Genomic DNA, 21,402 nt, shown 5'->3' on the forward strand with positions numbered 1-21,402 from the left:
TTAGCACTAAACAGTGTGTCCAAAGTGAAGATTTTAAACCTACCCAGTAAGGTCCAAAACTTACCGCATGATCAAAAGCCACAGAATTTATGATCATGAAATTGCTGAGGTTATACTTGTATGGTGTATAATTTCCATGCCAGGCCACAACATTGAATGGGGAGCTTCCCTGTAACATTAAACAGAGCAGCGATATCTTGTCTGTTGAAGATTTCTGATATCCGTGGAGAAAATATATAACATACAACCAAGGAGAAACTGGAAATGCTTCCCATTATATAGAAAATCTATATCTCACAGACGTATGTACACATCAACATGTAGGAGCTTTCCCAGACAGAAGGCTTTACCATGGGTTTACTGCGAGTTTCAAGTTGCCAAACACACACACACACAAAACCCTAATGCAAAAAGTGGATTTTTTTAAAACCCCAGATATAAATTGGGCTATACTCTAACTCGCAATGAAAAACCTGAATCGTGTGTGAAGTGCTACCTAATAGCTCATAGGGACTTTGAGGTAAATTTGGCTATGTGAACACACCCCTCCATTCCAGAGAAGATGTGAACTAAAAGCCAGATATGAAAAACTTTGTGCGTGCTTTTAATCTAGCCCCAGAGATAAGATTTCCCCCAGATGTATCTAGCGTTTTTTCCTTTGGGGTTAAAACAGTAATCGGACCAAAAACAGCAGTGTATTCTTTGTGATGCAAATTTGCTCCACAGACATGAACTGGTTCCCGCTCTGTCAGAGGATCAGTGTTAAAGGAGTGGGCATTTTTCCTATCAGGAAAGCATAGAAAAAGTGAAGTCCACCAGGGCTTGCCTTGGGTTTTTCTCCTCACCTGTTCCAGGCTCAGAACCAGCTTCAGTCTATTTAGGGTCTTGCCGCTCACCACCAGTACTCCCATGAGAGGGCCCTTCCCTCACTTAAAATGTTTTGCTTCCACTTGCTTCAAGCTGGGCATGCTTAGAATTTACACATGTTAATTTCACTAGGAGGAAGCCAGCAGCACTGTAGTCTTTGTATTGTACAGTTTCATTTGAACTTTGCAATACATCTGTTGGAAGTGAAGGACTATGCGCTGTCTCTTGTCTCAAAGACAGTGGAGGACAGAATAGTGAGTCAGAGGGCTAGAGGGTCAAGACATTGGTCATCCCTTCTCTACTGCTCTGACACTACCCTTTGGAATGTAGATTGCTACTCATAGGGACTAACTTACTTCCTTCCTGCTTTGTACTTCCTCTTCCCTTCTCTTCCTTCCTTCTACCTTGCAACATGCAAGCTCCTCTCCCCTGCACCATGTGTGCAGAGATGCAGAATCCATCTGCATCCAGCTAAATAGATAGATTAGAGATCCTAACTCCTCACTTTCCTATCTAGAACTGAGTTTTCTAATAAATACCATTTATATTGATTTGAAACTATGAACTGGCTCCAAGTTACTTTACTCTCAGCATACACACATGCCTAACCAAATTCTGCTGTGTTGTGCCTCTGTGCACTCTGCTATAATGAAAAAGGGAGAGAATCCCCAACAACATCCCAATGACCTCACTGTGAATTAAAGATTAGGATTCTTCATCCTCCATCTAAATAATATAATTGAATAGACAATTCTAATTACCTTACCTGTTGTGCTGCAAAGAGCTTGCCCTGATACTTGTTGATAACTGTGTAGCCCTCGGCTACTTGGCGATCTTCATACCAGGCAACTGGCACAAGGAAATCTCGCGGGTTAGCCAAGCCATTGGCTCCTAGGAGAGAAAGAAAGAAACAAGCAAGCTGCACAGCTTTGTAGCCAATTATATGTTTGAGCACATGGGCATTGTCAGTCTGCTCCTGGCTAACATCCAAGGAGCTTCTCTATACCATATTGCAGAGAAAACACATGTTGTGCAGTCTTGTATATTTATATTTTATTGTATAAAGCATTTCATCTATGATTCTTGCTGTGGAAATTTGTGTTTGTTTGTTTTTAGCAACAGAAATTACCGTATATCTTTGCTCCTAAATTTACGTTTTCATGGTACTTCCTTTGATTGTGCTCTTGTAGCTTGGAAAGCTGTAGACCAAGTCACGAATCTACCAGAGAACCAGGGCTCAGCTTTCATGAACCCAGCAACAAACCCCATAATGCTTCATAAATCACCATGTGGTGATGTTGTAATGCATGCTGGAAGAATGGATCCCCAAATACTCTGACATCCTTACCACTTTATAATGATAACTTTAAGGGATTAGAATCCTGAAAGGGCTTCTTGGAGTAAGAACATGATAATTGCTCTTGTGCATCAGACCAAGGTTCACCTAGTGACTTTTAAACACTAATAATGTATTATAATTATAACATTTTAATTTTGATATACCATTTTCCAACAAAGAAGTTTTCAAAACGGCTGACACAGCAGAAAGAATAAAAAGTTGATTCCCTGCCTCAAGGAGGCTCACAAAAGAGAAGGAAACACAAGGGAGACAGCCACAACCACTGGGAGAGGGATGCTGTGCTGTGCTGTGCTGAATAAGGACAATCTTTTTGCCCCATAAGAGAGCCACCACTTTAACAAGGTGCCTCTTTGTCCAGTTAGCAGGGAGAAAGAATTCTGTTTCCAGCAACAGCCAACCAGATGCTTCTGGACGTTCACAAGTAGGCCATGGAGGTGGACAGCTTTCCTCTGTTTGTCTCCTGCAACTGATATTCTGAAATAGACTGTCTCTAAATATTCTGCTTTGCTGACATGCTGATAGTCAGTAATAAACACCTTGCCCATGAATTTGTCAAGCTTTTCCAAAGCTATTGAAACTAGTGACCATCACCATATCATACATAAAATTTCATAATTTAATTATGTGTTGTGTAAAGAAGTGCTTTCTTTGGCCTATCTAGAATCTTCTGCCCATTCAATTCGCTGGATAACAACGGAAGTTGTTGACAACATACGAGCTTGAGGATTAATGTATGGAGGGCATGCCTTTTGTTTTACAGAATGCTTTGAGAACTATTTTTGTTGACAAGTAGTATATAAATAGTATAAATAAGTTATAATCTAATGTCTGTGAACCAGTCCTCAGATTCATCATTAACCTTTTGCTGTTCCTCCAGTACTCTTCCTTACAATAATTTAAAGTAATTATAGCCCCCAAGTATCATTTTTTCCTCCCCTGGCTTTTTTGCTTTTACTGAACTCAAATTAAGCTTGCTTACTATTTTTGTGATGTTTCACTTGATCCTAATATCCATCTTTACCAGCCTTTAAAAGAGCCCTTAAGACATTTTTTTTTTTAGCCTGGCGTTTAGTAATTGTTGAGTGTTTTTAATTGTTGCTTTAATAGCTGTTTTGTTTTTATTGCATTTATGTGTGTGAACTGCCTAGAACCTTTGGAGTCAGGTGGTATATAAATAAATTAATTAAATAAAAGCTCTGGCACTAGTGTTGTTTTCAGAGGTAGTCAAGTAGTTAATTGTTACCAATCGGTCCCAGGTCAGGCAGTTCAAAATGTACTCCATATACTTCCAGGATATAGCCCCGAGTTTCCCCAAACACTTCCACACTGAAACGCATCCCTTCCTGGAAGACAAAACAGAACAACGAGCATTAGGCGTCACGTCCAGATCATTGATCCAAGCCAATGACAGACTGGCACAGGAGTGGCCAGAGGCGGGCCAAGCCCTCTTCAGCTGAGGGCTTCCTGAGATAGTGTAGAGGCACCATGCAGAACTGATCCAAGTAGCCAAGCCACAAATATGGTGCAGCGGGTGCTGTTTTCTGTCTTAAATGACCAGAATAGTGTTACGATATGTTCTTGAGAGAAACTGGAGTCCCTGGAATGCCTGCATTATTCCCAAATGTTAGCAGCTTGAGCCAAAGAGGAGAATTGACAATGGCAGTTGGGAGAGGAGGGTCACTGCAGTCATTTCACAACTTACAGCGGTGCAGCTCCAACAGCTGAGTACAAGGTCTGCAAGCAAACATTAAAGAGCAGAATGTGCTTACAACAGAACTCAAAGAACATGGAGATTGTCACATGAACTTGGAAAAAGCTTACTGATTGGAAGTCACACGGGCTCCATGTTGCTCTAGAAATACATGACAGGACATCCTGGCACCAGGCCACACTGAGGAGGAAAGAATCCCATCACTCCAAATGATGCATTGTACCCCAGATGCCCTTTGCTCACACCCATAACTGAGCTAATCCTGCTTCATTCATGAAATCAAATGGTATCATAGATTACAACAGCCTATCGCGTGCTTGGGCACAAGGGACCAGGCATTGGAGTCTGTGGCACATCTTACCACCCTGGTTTCAAAGCTATCTCTATATATAATTCTCCTGGGTGTGCCCAGGAGAAATGCGTCCCGGCAGCCCAGCTGATTGGCTGGGCTGCAGCGGGCGCCCGATTGGTTGGCAGCACACCCAGGAGAATTCGCTTGCTGGGCGGCTGCGGAGGCAAGGTGGCGGGCCCAGGGCTGCGGCGGCGGAGCCCAGCAAGGTGGCGGCGGCGGCGGCCCCGGCCGTGAGGTGGGGCGAGGCGGCGGGCCAGAGCGATGGCGGCGGGCCAGGCCGTGGTGGTGGGGCCCAGCGAGCGGCAGGCCCAGCGAGGCGGGGCAAGGCGGCGGGGCCCAGCGAGGCGGCGGGGCTGGGCCCGGCCGCGGAAGCGAGGTGGCGGGACTGGCCGGGCCGCGGAGGCGAGGCGATGGGACTGGCCGGGCTGGGCCCGGCCGCGGAGGCAAGGCGGCGGGCCTGATGGCGGCACTCTGGGGCTGGCCGCGGCATCGGCGGCGGCACTCTGGGGCCGGCCAGGCCCGCTGGCGGTGGCGGCGGCTGCACTCTGCCCCACCGGAGACGGGGGGCGGGAGGAGAGAGAGAGGTAGCCTGGCCTGGCCGGGCCCGGCCGCGGAAGCGTGGCGGCGGGACTGGCCGGGCCGCGGAGGCGAGGCGGCGCGGCGGGACTGGCCGGGCCCGGCCGCGGAGGCGAGGCGGCGGTGGCCGCACTCGGCCCCCGCAGGGCGGCGGCGGCCGCACGGGTCAGCTAGTGTTGTATAATACAAATATGATGAATACGCTGCTTTTCAACAAAACTTTCCCAAAGCGGTTTAGATGGATAGCTGGAAAAATAAAAAAGGTCCCCTGTCCTCAAAGGGCTCACAGTCTAAAAGAGAAATAAATTAGACACCAGCAACAGCCACTGGAGGGATGCTATGCTGGGGATGGATAGGGCCAGTTGTTCTCCCTCTGCTCAGTAAAGAGAATCACCACTTTAAAAGATTCTTCTTTGCTCAGTTAGCAGGGTAGCATTAGGTAAAGGGGAAATGGGCCCAACAGATGCAGAGCAGGTCGTTCTGTACATAATATGGTCATGATCTCACCAGCAAAAGGGCCAGAGAGATCCAAAACTTTCATATAATCAGAAACTGAGACAAGTTACACATGGATACATAACCACAACAACTACAGTGAATTCAGACAAGTGACAAGACAAGCTAAATGCACAGCCTTCTTCCTTCATAGACACATGTTCTGATTCAGGCACAAGCTACAGCTACAGCTTAGGGCCTCACATTATGAGGGGCCTCTGGATTATTATTTTTTTAAAAGACCAAATTCAAAACTTTTATATAATGAATTTTCATTTAAAGGTATTTCTAATGCAAATAGGCTTCTTAGAAGGCAACTGGTTGTTGTTTTTTGTTATTCATTGCATCTCCGCCAAGTAAAAACAAAGCTTTATTACTTCTATTTTTATTGTGCCTTATGTTAGAATAATACATTTTTTGGGTAATGCTTTGGGGCCTTTTAAGCTTGACATAGCATAGGGCCACAGCATGTCATAAACCTTTCCCTGTTTTCCTTGGTCCATATTAACTAAAATATCCCTTTCCTACTAAATGTGCCTTCTAAGAGAGGGCATAGATGCACTTGGGTATAGGAACATAGGAAGCTGCCATATACTGAGTCAGACCCTTGGTCTATCTAGCTCAGTATTGTCTACACAGACTGGCAGCGGCTTCTCCAAGGTTGCAGGCAGGAATCTCTCCCAGTCTTGTCTTGGAGAAGCCAGGGAGGGAACTTGGAACCTAGATGCTTTTCTCAGAGCAGCCCAATTCCCTAAGTGGGATATCTTACAGAGCCCACACATCAAGTCTCATATGCAACCAGGGCGGGCCCTGATTAGCTAAGGGGACAGGTCCTGCTTGCTACCACAAGACCAGCTCTCCTCCCTGGAAGGAGGAGTGTGGGGGAAAGTGGAGCAGGGCCTTAGCCCTGCCTCTCCAAATGTTTTTCTGTTAAAAGTGTTCTTTGTATTGCATCCATAATATTCTTGTGACAGAACTCCCCCAAATTATAGCATCTCTCTAAGTGGGGTGGGTGAGGCCATGACGTGTGGCTGCCAGGGAGAGTGCCTGCACTCCTCAATTTGTGATTATACCACTGCCTGGCAGGGAAAAAGTTGGCATCTGACTGAAGCCTCCCCTGGCATGGAGGTGCAGCTCTAGAGCTTCATCTGCTCAAGTTTACTTATCAGGCTGCAATGTTATTCACCAATGTTTGTTTGTTTTTTAACTAGCATGGTGGTTTTAAATTGTTTTGTTTTATGTTGTTGTAAACTGCCCAGAGATGTAGGTTTGGGATGGTGTAGAAATATGATACATCAGTAAATAATCCAGCCCTGTTCTGTTTCAGCACAGGAGGCCTATGTCCTGTGATGGGGAAACACTTTAGTGGTAGTTGTGTATCTGGACAGCAATAGTTGTGGCCATTTGGTCCTCACTGGACAATGGATGAGGATTTTTCCAAATTCCTCTCTGGTGCCAGCTCTGTTATCACATCAGTGAGAATGAGAACTGGGTCAGGGACATCAACTCTGCATAGGTATCCATTGTATTCCTTGAAGGGCCACATTCATGCTTCTTTACTGCCACTTGGATATGGAGTATACAACTGCTGTGACTGTGTAGGAAAAAACAACTATGCAGTGAGCCCTCCAATATCCAATGGTTGTGTACCTGATCCTAAAGGACCCACACAGCATTGTGCTCTTAGGCTATCAGACACAACCAATTAGACTGACCAAGTACTCAGAGCTCACCTGAATGACACAGATCTCATTGGGCTCCACCAGCAACCTGCCAAACTCGGTTGTGATGAGCAGTTTTCCTTGCTGTGGTACTAGAGAGAGTAGAAAGAAGCGCCATCAGATGATGTTGAAGGACTGAAGATCATTCTTGTCCACAGCTAACGCCATTTAAAAGATGTTGTTGTCACATATATTAATCTCTGTATACTGCCAAACAGCTTGTTTATTTACAGTAATTTTATTATAAAACAAAATCGTACAAACTCAATCACAAAACCATGACTTTACATCAGTATAAACAAATAACATGGATAAGTATTGTCTGCAGATTTTGTATTTCAACAATCAAAACACAAAATCCAGTTTCTAGCCAATTTATTGCAACTAAATTATCATTTGCTTACCTGTAATAGGTATGTTAAAGTTTTGTAACCAAAGCTAAATCCAAATTTGTTTATACCAGTTTTCAGTGTTGGGAACCAAGAGGTTTAAAATTAAAAAAAATCCGTACAAGGCCAAGCAGCAGTTAACAAAGAAAGTACCATCTCCAAATCCTCAGGTAATCAGACAAAAACCTTCCTTGGAGTATGAGTAATGGCATAGCCTGTTATTCCTGCCCCCGCTCCCACACCAGTACAATTTCTACCCAAATTTTAATCAAAAGGCAAATCCAGCAAGTATTAAAAAATATCTGCATTATGACATCTTCCATTTACAGATGTAAATGTACAGGAGTTAGATTGCAGGTTCAAATAGCTCTCCTTAAGGGCTGGTTCTCACGATCAAAGTAATGCCAGATTAAGGCTAACCAGGTTGAGAGTCAAAGCAGAGTGCACGATCAGAATCCCACTGATCAACATCAGTCACTCACATGATCCCAGATCCCGGCTAGGGCTGATGCCTGCTGCCCCACCCCTGCCTGGGCGCTTTCCCGATTACACGCTACAACAATGTCACTATGTATCCTCCAAGTATGCTTCCACACTGCCTGTGTTTCAACATCGCAGTCCCTGCACTGTCAGCAAGGTGCCGGTCACATTTCCAATGCCTTCTTTCAGGTTTTATCTTTGCAATACAGTGCTACAACATTGTAAAAAAATCGCTGTGTTTTCCCATTGTAGGACATTTGTGCAAGTTAGAAAAGACTGTTCTCCCTGCTGGTGGCTTTGCGCAACACCCTTTATTTACGGTTTGAAGACTAAGTAAACTACTGTTGAACAGCAGGTAATCTGGAAAGTGCCCTCACCAAGCCTCCAAAGGCCAGGAGGCTATCATCAGCTTGCTACTGCTGCCATGTACATGACGTCTGAAGTCAGAAATGCAAGGTGGGGAATATTCACCTCAACCTGATATTCTTAACCAACATTTGAAGTTGGCTTAACAATGTTGAGCTGAGGTGGGTAACCAGCATTCTCTGCCCAATATTTCTTTTACATTGGATGATTGGAAGCTGGCCATAATCTTCTGTTCTCCAGGCTAAACATACTCAGCTCCTTCAACTGTTCCTCATAGGACTTGGTTTCCAGACCCCTCACCATCATCTTGGTTGCCCTCCTCTAAATCCATTCCATCTGTTCAACATCTTTCTTAAAATACAGGGCCCAGAACTGGACACAGTATTCCAAGTGAGGGCTGACCAGGGCAGAACAGAATAGAACTATAGATCTGGACTCTAAGATACATGGAAGTAAAGAACAAAGGCACCTGCTGGATAAATTTTGTTTCATATTTCTCTCCCATTTTAAATAATCACTCATATTTGGGGTTAGGAAGGAATCCCCACCCCTGGTCAAACTGGCCAGAGCAAACTTATTTGGGAGTTCTTTTGCCTATGTATGATTTGGCTTTTTATTCATTTAACATATTTTAACATATTTGTATTCCGTTTTTTAACTTCCGCTTTCTGAAAGATGTTGTTAAAGGCACTGTTCTCATATGGAATTTTCTCATTCCTGTTATCTGCTTGTGGGTCTCTGTTTATATAGGGCTCTCTATTGTACCTAGATTTATTTATAAATGAAACCAATGCATTTGAGGCATACAAAAATTGATTGGTACGTGCAGGATCCTACTCCCGGACAGTGGACTGGACTAGATGGTTTTGATATTGTATTCAGCTATGATTCTATTATTATTTCATCTTACTTCTCTTTCCAGTCATACCGATTTTCAAAACTTAGAGACGGCAATCCGCAAAATACAAATGAGTTGGAAATCAGAGTGGCAACTCACCAATGAGAAAGTCTCCATCTGAATTATAAAAGCATCTATAAAGAAAAAGAAGCAATAGCTGAGTTTACACAAAATAAGGTGCATACAACAGAACCTTGGAGAGCCAGTGTAGTGTAGTGATTGCAGCATTAGACTAAGATCAGGACGGCCTGGGTTGAAATCCCCCTAGCGACCTTGGATCAGTCACTATCTCTGATTAATCTACTTCACAGGGCTGTTGTGAAGATAACGGGGAAGGGAGCCATGCATACTGTCCTGAGCTCCTTGGAGGCATGGCAGGATTGACATGTAATAAATAATTCTAATCTTCGAAAGAAATCTTACGGTTTTCAGTGAAACTTATTCTCAAGCAAAACTGCTAAGAAAATTCCACAGTATTAGGTACATGGCTGTGGAAGTAAATGCCCCTGAAACAACCAAACAACCAAACAAGCTAACTTTATTTGTTAGCCACCTCATAACAAACTGTTCCCATTTCCATGTCATAGTTTTAGGATCAGAGGGGCATACTGAGCACACCAAAATACAAAAAGTGCTATCCTAGCCAGTAGGGATTTCATCCAAGTAATGTACTTTGATGCAGCTGCTGCAATGGGCTTCCTTTCTTCATATAGTCAGCACAACTGGATCCCTCCACTGTACTCAAGTAGCAGGATCACAGATGAAGACCAAAAGGTACCATGATGGTCTGTTGATACCAATGTCTGATGTGCTTTGAATGACCTTGGTCTTATTTTGGGTGTCTTCGTTTTAGTATTTAATGTATAACATATAACACAGTGGTAGAGTAGTCAACTTTTTAACACATTAGCTATGTTTTCATTTTAGGCAGCAGTTTAGAGAGGTTTGCAATTATATGGACATGTTCTCACGATCCTAAACAGGGTAGGAGAGCCATGGGCGCTCCTGATCGGCAGTCATGTGCATGCAAAGATTAAGGTAGAAGGGAGGGAGAGTGATCATATGGGGGCCAGGAGCTGGGTAGGATGGGGTTTTATAGCAGCTTCCCTCATAGACACAAGGAGAGATCTTATCTAGATTTGACTAAAGGCTTATTCCAGGTACAACTCCATTTTTTCCTTCTCTTTTTCCTCCCTTTCCCTTTCTGACTCCATCCCCTACATTCTCTACAGCCTCCCTACTTGGACAAACTTCTCAAAAACAAAACATACAAGATTACTACATAGAATGCAACATGGGTGTAGCCAACCCACATTCTTTCCCCAGCATTTTATTGAAAAGCCATCCTACCCAGCTCCCACACCATCATTCCCCCCACCCTCCTCCTGCTCCCTTGATCTTTGCATGCACACAACCACCGATGGGGAGCACTCACGGCTTTCCTACCCTTGCTGGGCGCTTCTCCTACCCTGTTTAGGATTCTGAGAATGAGCCCTATGGTTTCTGCCTTTGTGTCGAGGTTGGACAACAAGCTGAAATGTGTCAGGCAGAGCCAATTGTGCTTGTTGTTGTTGTTGCTTTTTTATCATTTTAATTGTAGTACTGTCCCTTGATTTTCCCTTCTGATTATTCACACTAACTGATCAACAGTGCACTACCCAATATTGATGGCCAGATCATTTGGTTGCTTTTTTAAAAAGAGAGAGAATTGAAGGTATCTACAGGAGCCTGAGCACCTTTAGTAGTCACCAGCAACAGTCTATTGAGGTTCTTGTGAAGTTTGGGACATTTTGTGGTAGGGGAAGAAACTTGGAAATAATGCTGACTGCCTCCCATTTTCATGACACATGTACATCCTCAAACCACTTCAGTGACATTCACAACATTTGCCCTGTGCAGTTTAAGGAAAGGGGGAGAAGAAGATGGAAAAGAAGGGAGGGTTGCTTGACTGCTGTCAAATGTCAAGGGACAATCAAGGTCAGCTGGTAAAAATTGCAATTAAACCATCTCTGGTGTCAGACAGTGATTTGCAAAACCCTTGGAAACCCACACAATTGCCACATAACTCACAGACCTGTTGATCATGGAGGTGTTACAGCTGAAGATATGTATTGCAAGCCCTCTCCGAGACTTGGGTTCACCAGCTCCACACAAAGTATGCAATCCCTATGGAAAGAACCCCCAAAGAGAGGAATGAACAAGTGGTGGGTCTTATCCCATCAACAAGACTCTCTTACCCTTAAGGAATCACTTTGCTATGGCTATTTTAAGTAAAACCACTCCAGAGCTTTAAAACCATTCACTTTTGAGCATGACATCAGAGTGTTACGTGTCTCCAAAACCTATTAGAATTTTAAACACAAGCCATGCAGTGCAATGCATTCCTCATCAGCACATGAGGAGCTAGACCAGAGGGACACCAGGGAAGTGCTTTACGTTTTTTTTTACAGAGGAAAAGAGTTGCAAGAGATGTCTGCTGCAGAATTTCTCAGAAGCTAAAAATGGGAATGGGATGGGGTAGCATTACACAAGCAAAATCAAGTGAAATCAGTAGGTTTTGTTTGGTTGTGTAGGAGGAAGATTTGGCTGTGACAGTAGAGAGTGGCAACTTTGGCATGGAGAATTCTATATTAATGAAGGAACCTGCAGCCTCAGGAGTCACCTGGCCCTTTGGCTGCCTGTCTTCTTTACATATCAGCAGTGAGGACTGATACTTATTCAACCAAATCAGTTTGCATCAGCTGCATGTTGAAAAATGTAAAATTGCTTCACTGGTTTAGATCAGGGGTTCCCAACCTGTGGTACTCCAGAAGGTGCTGAACTACATCTCCCATCGTCCCCAGCCACAATACATGGGGGATGATGGGATTTGTAGTTCATGAACATTAGGAGTACCACAGGTTGCATGCAGAAGGTTCCAAGTTCCCTCCCTGGCAGCATCTCCAAGAAAGGGCTGAGAGAGACTCCTGCCTGCAACCTTGGAGAAGCTGCTGCCAGTCTGTGTAGCAGACAATACTGAGCTAGATGGAGCGAGGGTCTGACTTGGTATAAGGTAGCTTGGCCAAGGGCAGGAAGGAGAAGAGAGGCCAGGGTGCTCATTCTGCGCTGCCTGGCTTAGAAGAAAAGTGGGGGTGGCTTGTGCTATGGCCAGTTAAGGTAAATACAGAAACAGTCGGAGTATATGCCTCAGTGAAAACTAGGGCTGTGTTCTCTGCATTGCATTGTCCATCGTTTTGGGATTCCACAACCAGATTAAATTCATTCAGTCTTCTGAGGTGACCATAGCATCAAACACTCATGAGACTATTTGGGTTCCCCATCCCAAAGAGTCACCCATGCAAGCACCTTGCTAAAGCTAAGGAGCTTCTCAAACCAAACAGACCTAGACCTAAATCTCCTTAGCTTTAGTAAGGTTGCTGCATCATGTGCCACTAGATGGCGCCTCAGTATGGTGAGGAATAAGGGAAAGCCTGGTCCTGCTGAGATTGGGGGAAACAGAAAGGGGTACATTAGCTGAAATTTTGGAACAGAAGGAATGTGTTAAAAATGGTCGAAAGCCCCTGCTCTGAAGCAACCAGGCATTCTTTGAGGAAAATGTTGTCATGCCCTCCTAACTACTAACTGGAAATAGGGGGAAAGGAGAATGCTAAAGCTCTCCTTCCCATATGGCCAGATGCTACAGGCAACTAGTTTTGAACATGGTCACAAGTGCATTGCATCCAGTGGCTGTGAGCATCATGACCATTTGTAGCCACCTGGTGCTTCTTCCTTTGCAAACTGGTCTCAATCCTTACATTCGTTTTCACAACCTTGAACCCAGCAGGGTACCGGTCACTCTTTCAGGGAGATGAATGGGACTGGAGATGTTGTTCGAGGTGAGACATTTCAATGTTTATTTTTCATATACTGAACTGCTGACAGCAGAAGAGTCATGGTTATATTGCTTCTTTCATGGATTATTTCACCGTGTCGTTGCTTCAACACTAGAGCCCGTTAGTGTGGCTGAGGCACAGTTTTCAGCAGTTTGGTAGGAGCAGAATTAAAACTGAAGTGACACACACAGCACTTCAAATGGTTTCATAATATCCAGCAATCCCTTCTCCGTGGCCAATATATTTCTATAATGTTAGGTCGTTCAGCAAAAGTGCTTTCCAACATTAATTAAAAGAATCCTCTTTGCGGGTCTTCCCATTTTATTGCTGCTTGTATTGCTTGTGGCTGGAACATTAGTAATGAATTGCTCTTTAATGATCCCTTTTACAGCCTCTCTGCAATGTCAGTTTCTCTTCCCATGGGTGGGGGTGGGAGGCTTCAAGTACCCAATTCCTCTCATGTTTTCTTTTATAGCAAAATAGGACTATTTCTAGTGCCAGCCGGTTGCTGCTTGAAGTGAATGGCAACAAGCCACCTGCAAGAAGGACCCCACTTGCTGATCCTTCTCCCTGCGTGGGAGCCAGCATTGATTCCCCCCTCACTAGCCCACCTTCTGTCTCACTGGCCCAGACATCACCTCTCTTGCCCCTCACTGTGCCAAGCTCTCCTTCTGGGGCTCACTGCAGCAGCAACTTCACTGGCTGGACTTTCCTCATCACCACTGTACCAGCATCAGGCAGCTTTCTCTCTCCCCTGCAGTCTCAAAGCAGGCAGGTTGGGTGCTGGAGGAGACCGGCAGCAGGGAAAAGAGAGGCAGCCAGTCCCAGTGTTGCCACAGCAATGATGAGAGTCCAGCTCTCGAAGCTGCCAGTGGCAGTGAGCCCCGAAGGTGAGGCCAGTGGCAAAGGGAGAGAGAGGCAGTGTCTGGCCACTGAGCTGGAGGGCAGGTTGGACTGTTGGAGATGGAGTTCCAGTGCATCGACCTTTTGCACCAATTACTGTAATGGCCACTAGGGGCATTGGGAGTAGAGGTAGAGTGAGTGAGGGCCTCCTTACCTGTCTTTGCCTTGCCTCTACTCTATGACCCCTGCCTTGACTCCTCAGGTGTGTCCTGCAAAGAGTCAGTTCTCTTCTTTTCCTCTTGGAGAGTAGATGGAAAGATCTCTCTCTCCCTACCTATCCATGATGTAGGACTAGGTCTTTCCTATCTCAAATGTACTTCACCAATAAACCTACTTTGTTTAGATTGTACAACAGTCTCCATGCATGTCCTTTAAATAACTGCAACAACTAAACTCTGCACTCTGCTCTGGAACTGGAGTGGGTCGCTTCCCTTGTTGTTGGCGCTTTGCGAAATAAACACAAACCCCAACATGGACAAAGTGTGAAGGTGGGCTGCGGCAGCACAGAGGAGGTAGGAGTGGCCGTGGCCGTGGCAGCAGCAGCTGCAGGCACATAGGAGTGGGAGGGTGCCTGCACTTGCCACCTCAGGCGGCCTTTTCTAGCTGCCCACAACAAAAAGGAAAAGGGGGGAAAGGGGAAGAAAAAGCCTACACACACACACACACAACATTGGGCAGATCAAAATTATATTTCAATTATGTATTAATCAATTTTAACTAATTATTCAATTCTCAACTTGTTATTAATTTTAATAACTAATAAATTTAATTAAAATAATTTTAATTAAAGTTTTAATTAATTATTATTTAATTAGAGAGTAAAGCCTACACGCACAACACTGGTTAGTTCACTGATCAAGAGAAAATAATGTAATGGGCAGGACACAAGACACTTATTCAAGGCATGTTGAAAAGCCTCCTTTGCTTGTCCACAGCAAACAGGCGTATACTATGGTTTGTTGCCATAAAAACCAAAACACAACACAAACCAGGTCTGAAAAGCGAGGGAGGACAATACTAGGAAGCCTGGACTACAATGATCTGACATCATCGTCTTAATTCATTATAAAATGTGAGTGAGGGAAAGAAAAAAAGGCTATACAAGAGAAAAGGGCTAGGTTGGAAACAGCCTGTAATTTGGAACAAAATATATATGCCTCCATATTAATGTTAGTTGTATTAATATGCCTCCATATTAATTTTTGTTGTCCATATTAATTTTGCCTGTAAAGGTAAAGTTGTGCCATCGAGTCAGTGTGTCGACTCCTGGCGCCCACAGAGCCCTGTGGATTTTCTTTGGTAGAATACAGGAGGGGTTTACCATTGCCTCCTCCTGCACAGTATGAGATGATGCCTTTCAGCATCTTCCTATATCACTGCTGCCCAATATAGGTGTTTCCCATAGTCTGGGAAACATACCAGCAGGGAATTGAACCGGCAACCTCTTGCTCCCTAGGCAAGTTACTTCCCTGCTAGTTGAGGCAAAACTAATATGCCTCAACGACAACTCTAACTGTTTCTTGTTATATTGAAAAGCACCCGTCAGAAAACTCTTCAATACTTCTCTTTTCAAACTTACATTCACGAAGTCCACCTTTCTCTGAGAGGCAGTCGGTATCTCGAAAGGATTCCATCGCAGCTAGAAAGGGGGGAAATTGAAACTATGATTCCTTCTTTAAAAGAACAGAGACTCTTATCCCCCAACCCCACCCGCCACTGCACAGCCAGGATGGTTCCTATCCTCTACTCTCTTCTTGCATTCTCTGCCGCATTCCATGGTTGTTGGCTGGCCTGGGCCCCTAAGCTACAGTTTTGGCCTTCTGCCCCTGTCCCTGGCTGGCAGGGTGCCTGAGCCAGACACTGACAAGGACACTCACCCACCCTTTTCACTCCGGCTCTAAAGCAGCAATGGGAAGCACCGGAGCTGGCTGTTTACCCACTGTTCTGCAGAGCACTGCAATCCAGGAGGGGCCAAAGAAGCCCCCTCCTTCCTTTCCTGAACTAAAGTAGAAAAGCACCAAGTGCTTCCATGGGATTCGTGGGAGGAAACTTTCGGCAATTTGTTTAAGACAAGACATATACGGATGGAGGGATTCAGATGTCAATGAGTGTGCCCTCGTGGGATCTGATTGGAAGACCTAGCTAAAGATAAAGGGATGGTTAGGAAATATCAGCATAGAGACAGGAGAAGACCCCAATAGGTTTGGGTATTAAGTTAACCTGTTACATTGGTTGAGATCTACCAACACTTTCTGAAGAATGATTATCTTTGTGGTCCGTTGTTGCTGTTGTTTTATTTACAGAAAAAGGGGGGTTTACTGGAGTTGCCATGCCCCCCAGATTTCACCCAGATTTTAAGCATCTCACCCAGATTACTTAGCCCACCCAGTTTCACCTGGAATTCAGCTTTCATTTAAAAAGAAGAAAAGAAAAAGCTAAGCTCTAGCCCTTGTGGAAGTGGAGTTATGGAGCAAAACATGAAGTCACTATTCTGCTCAAAAATTATTTTCAAGCCAGTTTACATAATATGCAAATTAGGCAACCAATTTTGGAACACCAGAATATGGCAACCCTAGGATTAACAGAAAAAAGGAGGATGGAATGAGGGCCTTAGAAATTCATCCGGCAACAGCACCTTCTACATGAAGAGAGAGGTAATATGGGCAGCAGCGTGATTGATGACCCTGATCCCCAAGTCACAGCAAAACAGTAATCAGGCAGACAGGGTGAGAGCACCTAGAAATTAATCAGCCTACCAGCTGATTTATTAGAAATAAATCAGACACCCAGCAGCCTGATTCTTCTCACAGTTTAGATTATGGTGTCCAAGGACAACAGAGCAATTATTCTGCGTACAGATTAGAGTGTACTGTATTGGAAAGAATCTGGAATGGAGTCCTGAGTTCAAATCCTAATACAGCCATAAAGATGACTTTAGGCCAGTGACTGTCTTTTAACAGGGGAAGTCACAGGGTGGTTGCCAAGATACCTCCAGGTTTCTGTTGGTCTGCAGGTAAAACACGCTTAGTGGAGCCCTCTTCCCTCAGAGGGGCTGTGACCTCTGTTACCCTTTCCATCGCTCTTTGGCTTGCCTTCTTCCCCTGGGCCCAATTCCCACTGCCACCCAACAGTCAAGTGAGCAAGTGGCTACTGTGTCTCTCTCTTTGTTCCCATTGCTGTGTTCACTTCCATATACCCACTTTCTCCCTGTAGGCCAGGCAGGATGAGCAGGTGGCAACAGCACGGAGAAGCAGGGCCAGGGGTGGGGTGGGGTGGGGTGGGGTGGGTGTCAGCAGTGGGGCCAATGCCGGGGTGTGCGCTCAAGAATGGCGGCCCCTGATGCCTGCATGAAGATCCTTGGAGGAAGGGCAAGTTACCAACCAATTCATGGTCACTGTTTCTGACTCTAACTATCCAGCGGTTCTTGGGACAGCAGGGGTAACAGCAATAGGGCAATTTGCATTACTGAAATTAATGGACTTTTGCACGATATTCTAATTTTCCGAGTTTCACCTGTACAGGAAGGCAAAACCATCCCCCAGGTGCAAAACAGGACCAGCGGGACCCCTTCTGAGGAGCGCGTGACTTGACATTAGTTGTCAGAAGTCAGGGCAACTTGAGCTCTTGTCTCCCAGACCTGCGTGTGAAGACAGCAGTCATGGGCCTCCACATGGGAGAAACCAAAGCCCTTTGATTTCAGTGTCATCATCATCATCATCCCTTGTGATTACCTGATTGGGATCCGGCTCAGCTTCATCCCAGTCATTTGCCAGAAAGCCGTGACCCATAGACTGGAAGGGCTTGTGGCACACAGAGGGCAGGATTCTGTACAGCCAACTAGAGTGAAAACAAATACATTGATGTCAGACTGAGAGAGAAGCGGGATGATTCAAATGCACCAGTAACATTTTGATTGAAACCAATTATTTCCATGTCTATACTGCTCACTCCTAGCGGCTCTAGGCGGATCACAATCTGCAGTGCTTCTTGAAATCAGCTCGAGCCTTCTCTATGGAGTCTGCACACCATTACCGACTCCTCCAGTCAGAGCAGAGGATGAGGGAGAACCCCTTGAACAAGAGCACTGAGGCCTAGCAGGTCTGAGGTAAAATGAAGCCCACTCTCCTCCTCCTGGAAGTTAAAGGACAGCAGTTAACGGTCAAGATAATCTTTCTACGTTTGAAAAATAAGACAAGCTCAGTTCTATTAATGCATTAGCACATTTGTTTAAGACAAGACATATACGGATGGAGGGATCCAGATGTCACTGAGTGTGCCCTCGTGGGATCTGAGTGGAAGACCTAGCTAAAGATAAAGGGATGGTCAGGAAATATCAGCATTGTATTGTATCCATTCTATTGTATCCATCTCTGTGGTAAACATATCCATGCCTCCTCGGATTCTCTTTTGCAAAATGTGCGGATTGTAATTGTTGCCTCCTGAGGTAACAGCACTTACCATATGCTCAGAGGCACGTTATCCATTTCTTCTTAAACATTGCTGTAATACTCATCCCCCATTTTTGCTGTTGCCACCAACCTATCCATATTGTGTTTCCATGATGATGTATTCTACCCTCAGAACTGTGCACTTTTTAGAGTGGCAGACAGTCTCCATTCCTAAGATCTATGTAGTTCTGAGGTTTTAAGCGTTGCACTAGCCTTACTGAGGGCAAAAACAAACAGACTGTGAGAAGGGTCCCGTAAGAACAGCCTGCCGGATCAGGCCCAAAGCCCATCTAGTCCAGCATCCTGTTTTGCACAGTGGCCCACCAGATGCCGCTGGAAGCCACAGGCAGGAGTTGAGGGCGTGCCCTCGCTCCTGCTGTTACTCCCCTGCAACTGGAACTCAGAGGTATCCTGCCTTTGAGGCTGGAGGTGGCCCACAGACTAGTAGCCCATGATAGACCTCTCCTCCATGAAGTTATCCAGACCCTTCTTGAAGCCATCCAGGTTGTTGGCTGTCACCACGTCTTGTGGAAGAGAATTCCACAAGTGGATTATGCGTTGTGTACAAAAGTACTTCCATTTGTTGGTCCTAGATTTCCCGGCAGTCAATTTCATGGGATGACCCCTGGTTTTAGTGTTATGGGAGAGGGAGAAGAATTTCTCTCTATCCACTTTCTCCACACCATGCATGATTTTATAGACCTCTATCATGTCTCCCCGCAGTCGTCTTTTTTCTAAACTAAAAAAGCCCCAGGTGTTGTTGTCTTGCCTCATAAGAAAGGTGCTCAACAAGAATTCATGGCTGTCTCTTTGTATTCTGACTGTGTGTTTGAAATGGCCTTTCCACATTATTTTGTCCCAGGCATTCATATGACAAACACAGATTTGTTATTCACTCTGTTGCCAGGAGTGGGGGATTTAGATGCCCTCTCTCTAACTAGGGCTGTCATGGAGAGAAGACATTTTCCTGACATGTTAGCACATTGATTGCTATTGTGGTTATATCTTTTTCTGCCAGCACTGCCCCACCCAGACCTCATGAACCATTTAGAAAATTGCTTTAATAAGGTGTGTGTAAGTTGTGAGCAGGCACACCCCTATCTTTGTGTAGAAAGACTATTCCGCTGCCCCATTGCACTATTGCTCTCCATCTGTTGAGGGCAGGGATAGGATATTGAACTACGGATGCTAGACTAGAGCTAATGTAATTGTAGTCCATCATTGGGGCAGGTAATTATGTGCGTGTGTGTATCTTCTGAAAAGGTCACCAAAGGGCACCACCATCGCTCAGAAAAACTGGTCCAGCAAGCAAACATGCATTCTTCTTTTTCTATTTATTTAGTAATTAAGGATGTACTTGCATGGAACAAAGATCCGCCACCCTCTCCTGTCCACATTTAGACAAAATGGAGAGGAGAGCTGGTCTTGTGGGAGCAAGCATGACTTGTCCCCTTAGCTAAGCAGGGTCTGCCCTGGTTGCATATGAATGGGAGACTAGAAGTGTGAGCGCTGTAAGAAATTCCCCTCAGGGGATGGAGCCGCTCTGGGAAGAGCAGAAGGTTTCAAGTTCCCTCCCTGGCTTCTCCAAGATAGGTCTGAGAGAGATTCCTGCCTGCAACCTTGGAGAAGCCGCTGCCAGTCTGTGTAGACAATACTGAGCTAGATGGACCAATGGTCTGACTCAGTATATGGCAGCTTCCTATGTTCCTATGAGAGCAGGTTCTCTACAGTCAGGGAGACCACAGAGAGGAGGGGGACCTGGCTGTTCAGGCTTCCTTCTTGCATGAAGGACAGCCTGCACAGCCAACCATGGCCAGAGTGAGGGAAGAGCTTCCTCCCTCAACTCCATTTACAGCGAATGAAGCCTCCAGTTCTTTATTCGTATGCAACACTCAAACCTCGAGTATGAGCAGCAAAACTCACTACAAGCTGAGGGTTAAAACTGGAGTTTGTGGGGCCCAACCTCAGATCGCTTTCCAAATGGGACCGAAGTTGCATGCATTCAAATGCGCAGGTTTGGCAACCTCTGGCCCCTTTAACTCTGGTTTCCCGTTATGTGCAAATGTGGCCTAAGTAATAAATCACTATCAATGTTTATGGTACTTTATCAAGAAACTGAAGCAAAAGGGGGCAGGTTACACACATTTGCATGTACTGTGTAGTTTGGCCCTCAACCAGTTTCTAATCAGCTCAAATGCCAGCTCCATAGCAGAAATCACTGTATGAGCCAAACAAATGAGAACAGCTTCCTCCATGTGATTAGCAGTTTCCCTTCCATTCCTCTGCAATCTGACTAAATGCTGCTTCCTTTTAAGCTGTTGCACCTGCTTCTTGAACCTCCAGCTGCCAGCATCCGGTTCCTCTACAGAAGAACTGTGCCAAAGCAGAAGATGGCTTCTCAACAAGAACAGCAGGTCACTGATAATTAGGAAGGCAGCACACCAAATGTTCTGATGTGCTATTTGATTCGACTGAGGAAGAAAGGAGAACTCTCTGCTCCTGTGAGTGCAAGACGTGAATCCAGCAGGACTCAATGACACCTTTCTGTGAGCATCTGAAGGAGGTGGCAGGGCACCAGCAGGTATCTGCCAGGAGACCATGGCATCCATCTGAATGAGCAGCAGAGAAATCAGAGAGTCTCTCCAGGAGGAAGCAGGAAATAGAAAATGGAATTCACGTCATTAAAGTGGCCTAAGCAGACCAGGGTTTCACTCCCACTTTCCTGCAGGCTTTGGCCTCCATGGACGAGCACTGGTCCATGACAAAAAAATGTGAGCCCTTTGGGGACAGGGAGCCATCTTATTTGCTTTATTTCTCTTTGTAAACCGCCCTGAGCCATTTTTGGAAGGGCGGTATAGAAATTGAATTAATAATAATAATAATTAATAATAATAATAAAGGGGTGCCAGCATGTAAAACTGCCCCAAAGCTGCCTGTAAACTCTCCCTTCTAATTCCAGAGGCA

At 45.1% G+C, this 21,402-nt stretch overlaps 1 protein-coding gene across 7 annotated transcripts in view; it reads right to left on the minus strand.

Annotated features, from left to right (window-relative positions):
• Positions 1-21,402, minus strand: part of HGD (homogentisate 1,2-dioxygenase) — a 39,711-nt gene that overhangs the window by 5,172 nt on the left and 13,137 nt on the right. For 3 of the 7 annotated variants that reach the window (XM_053303265.1, XM_053303267.1, XM_053303266.1), the window contains exons 4-11: positions 17,722-17,827; positions 15,570-15,629; positions 11,290-11,381; positions 9,315-9,349; positions 7,095-7,174; positions 3,471-3,570; positions 1,634-1,758; positions 65-169 (exon numbers count right to left, since the gene is read on the minus strand). In XM_053303265.1, coding sequence (XP_053159240.1) covers positions 65-169; positions 1,634-1,758; positions 3,471-3,570; positions 7,095-7,174; positions 9,315-9,349; positions 11,290-11,381; positions 15,570-15,629; positions 17,722-17,827 — 703 coding nt within the window. Of the gene's footprint in view, positions 1-64; positions 170-1,633; positions 1,759-3,470; positions 3,571-7,094; positions 7,175-9,314; positions 9,350-11,289; positions 11,382-15,569; positions 15,630-17,721; positions 19,680-21,402 lie in introns of those variants that run through there. The other 4 variants (XM_053303269.1, XM_053303270.1, XM_053303271.1 and 1 more) reach the window with 4 other exon arrangements.

This window comes from Hemicordylus capensis, chromosome 2, assembly GCF_027244095.1.
Source record: "Hemicordylus capensis ecotype Gifberg chromosome 2, rHemCap1.1.pri, whole genome shotgun sequence".
NCBI classification, from domain to species: domain Eukaryota; kingdom Metazoa; phylum Chordata; class Lepidosauria; order Squamata; family Cordylidae; genus Hemicordylus; species Hemicordylus capensis.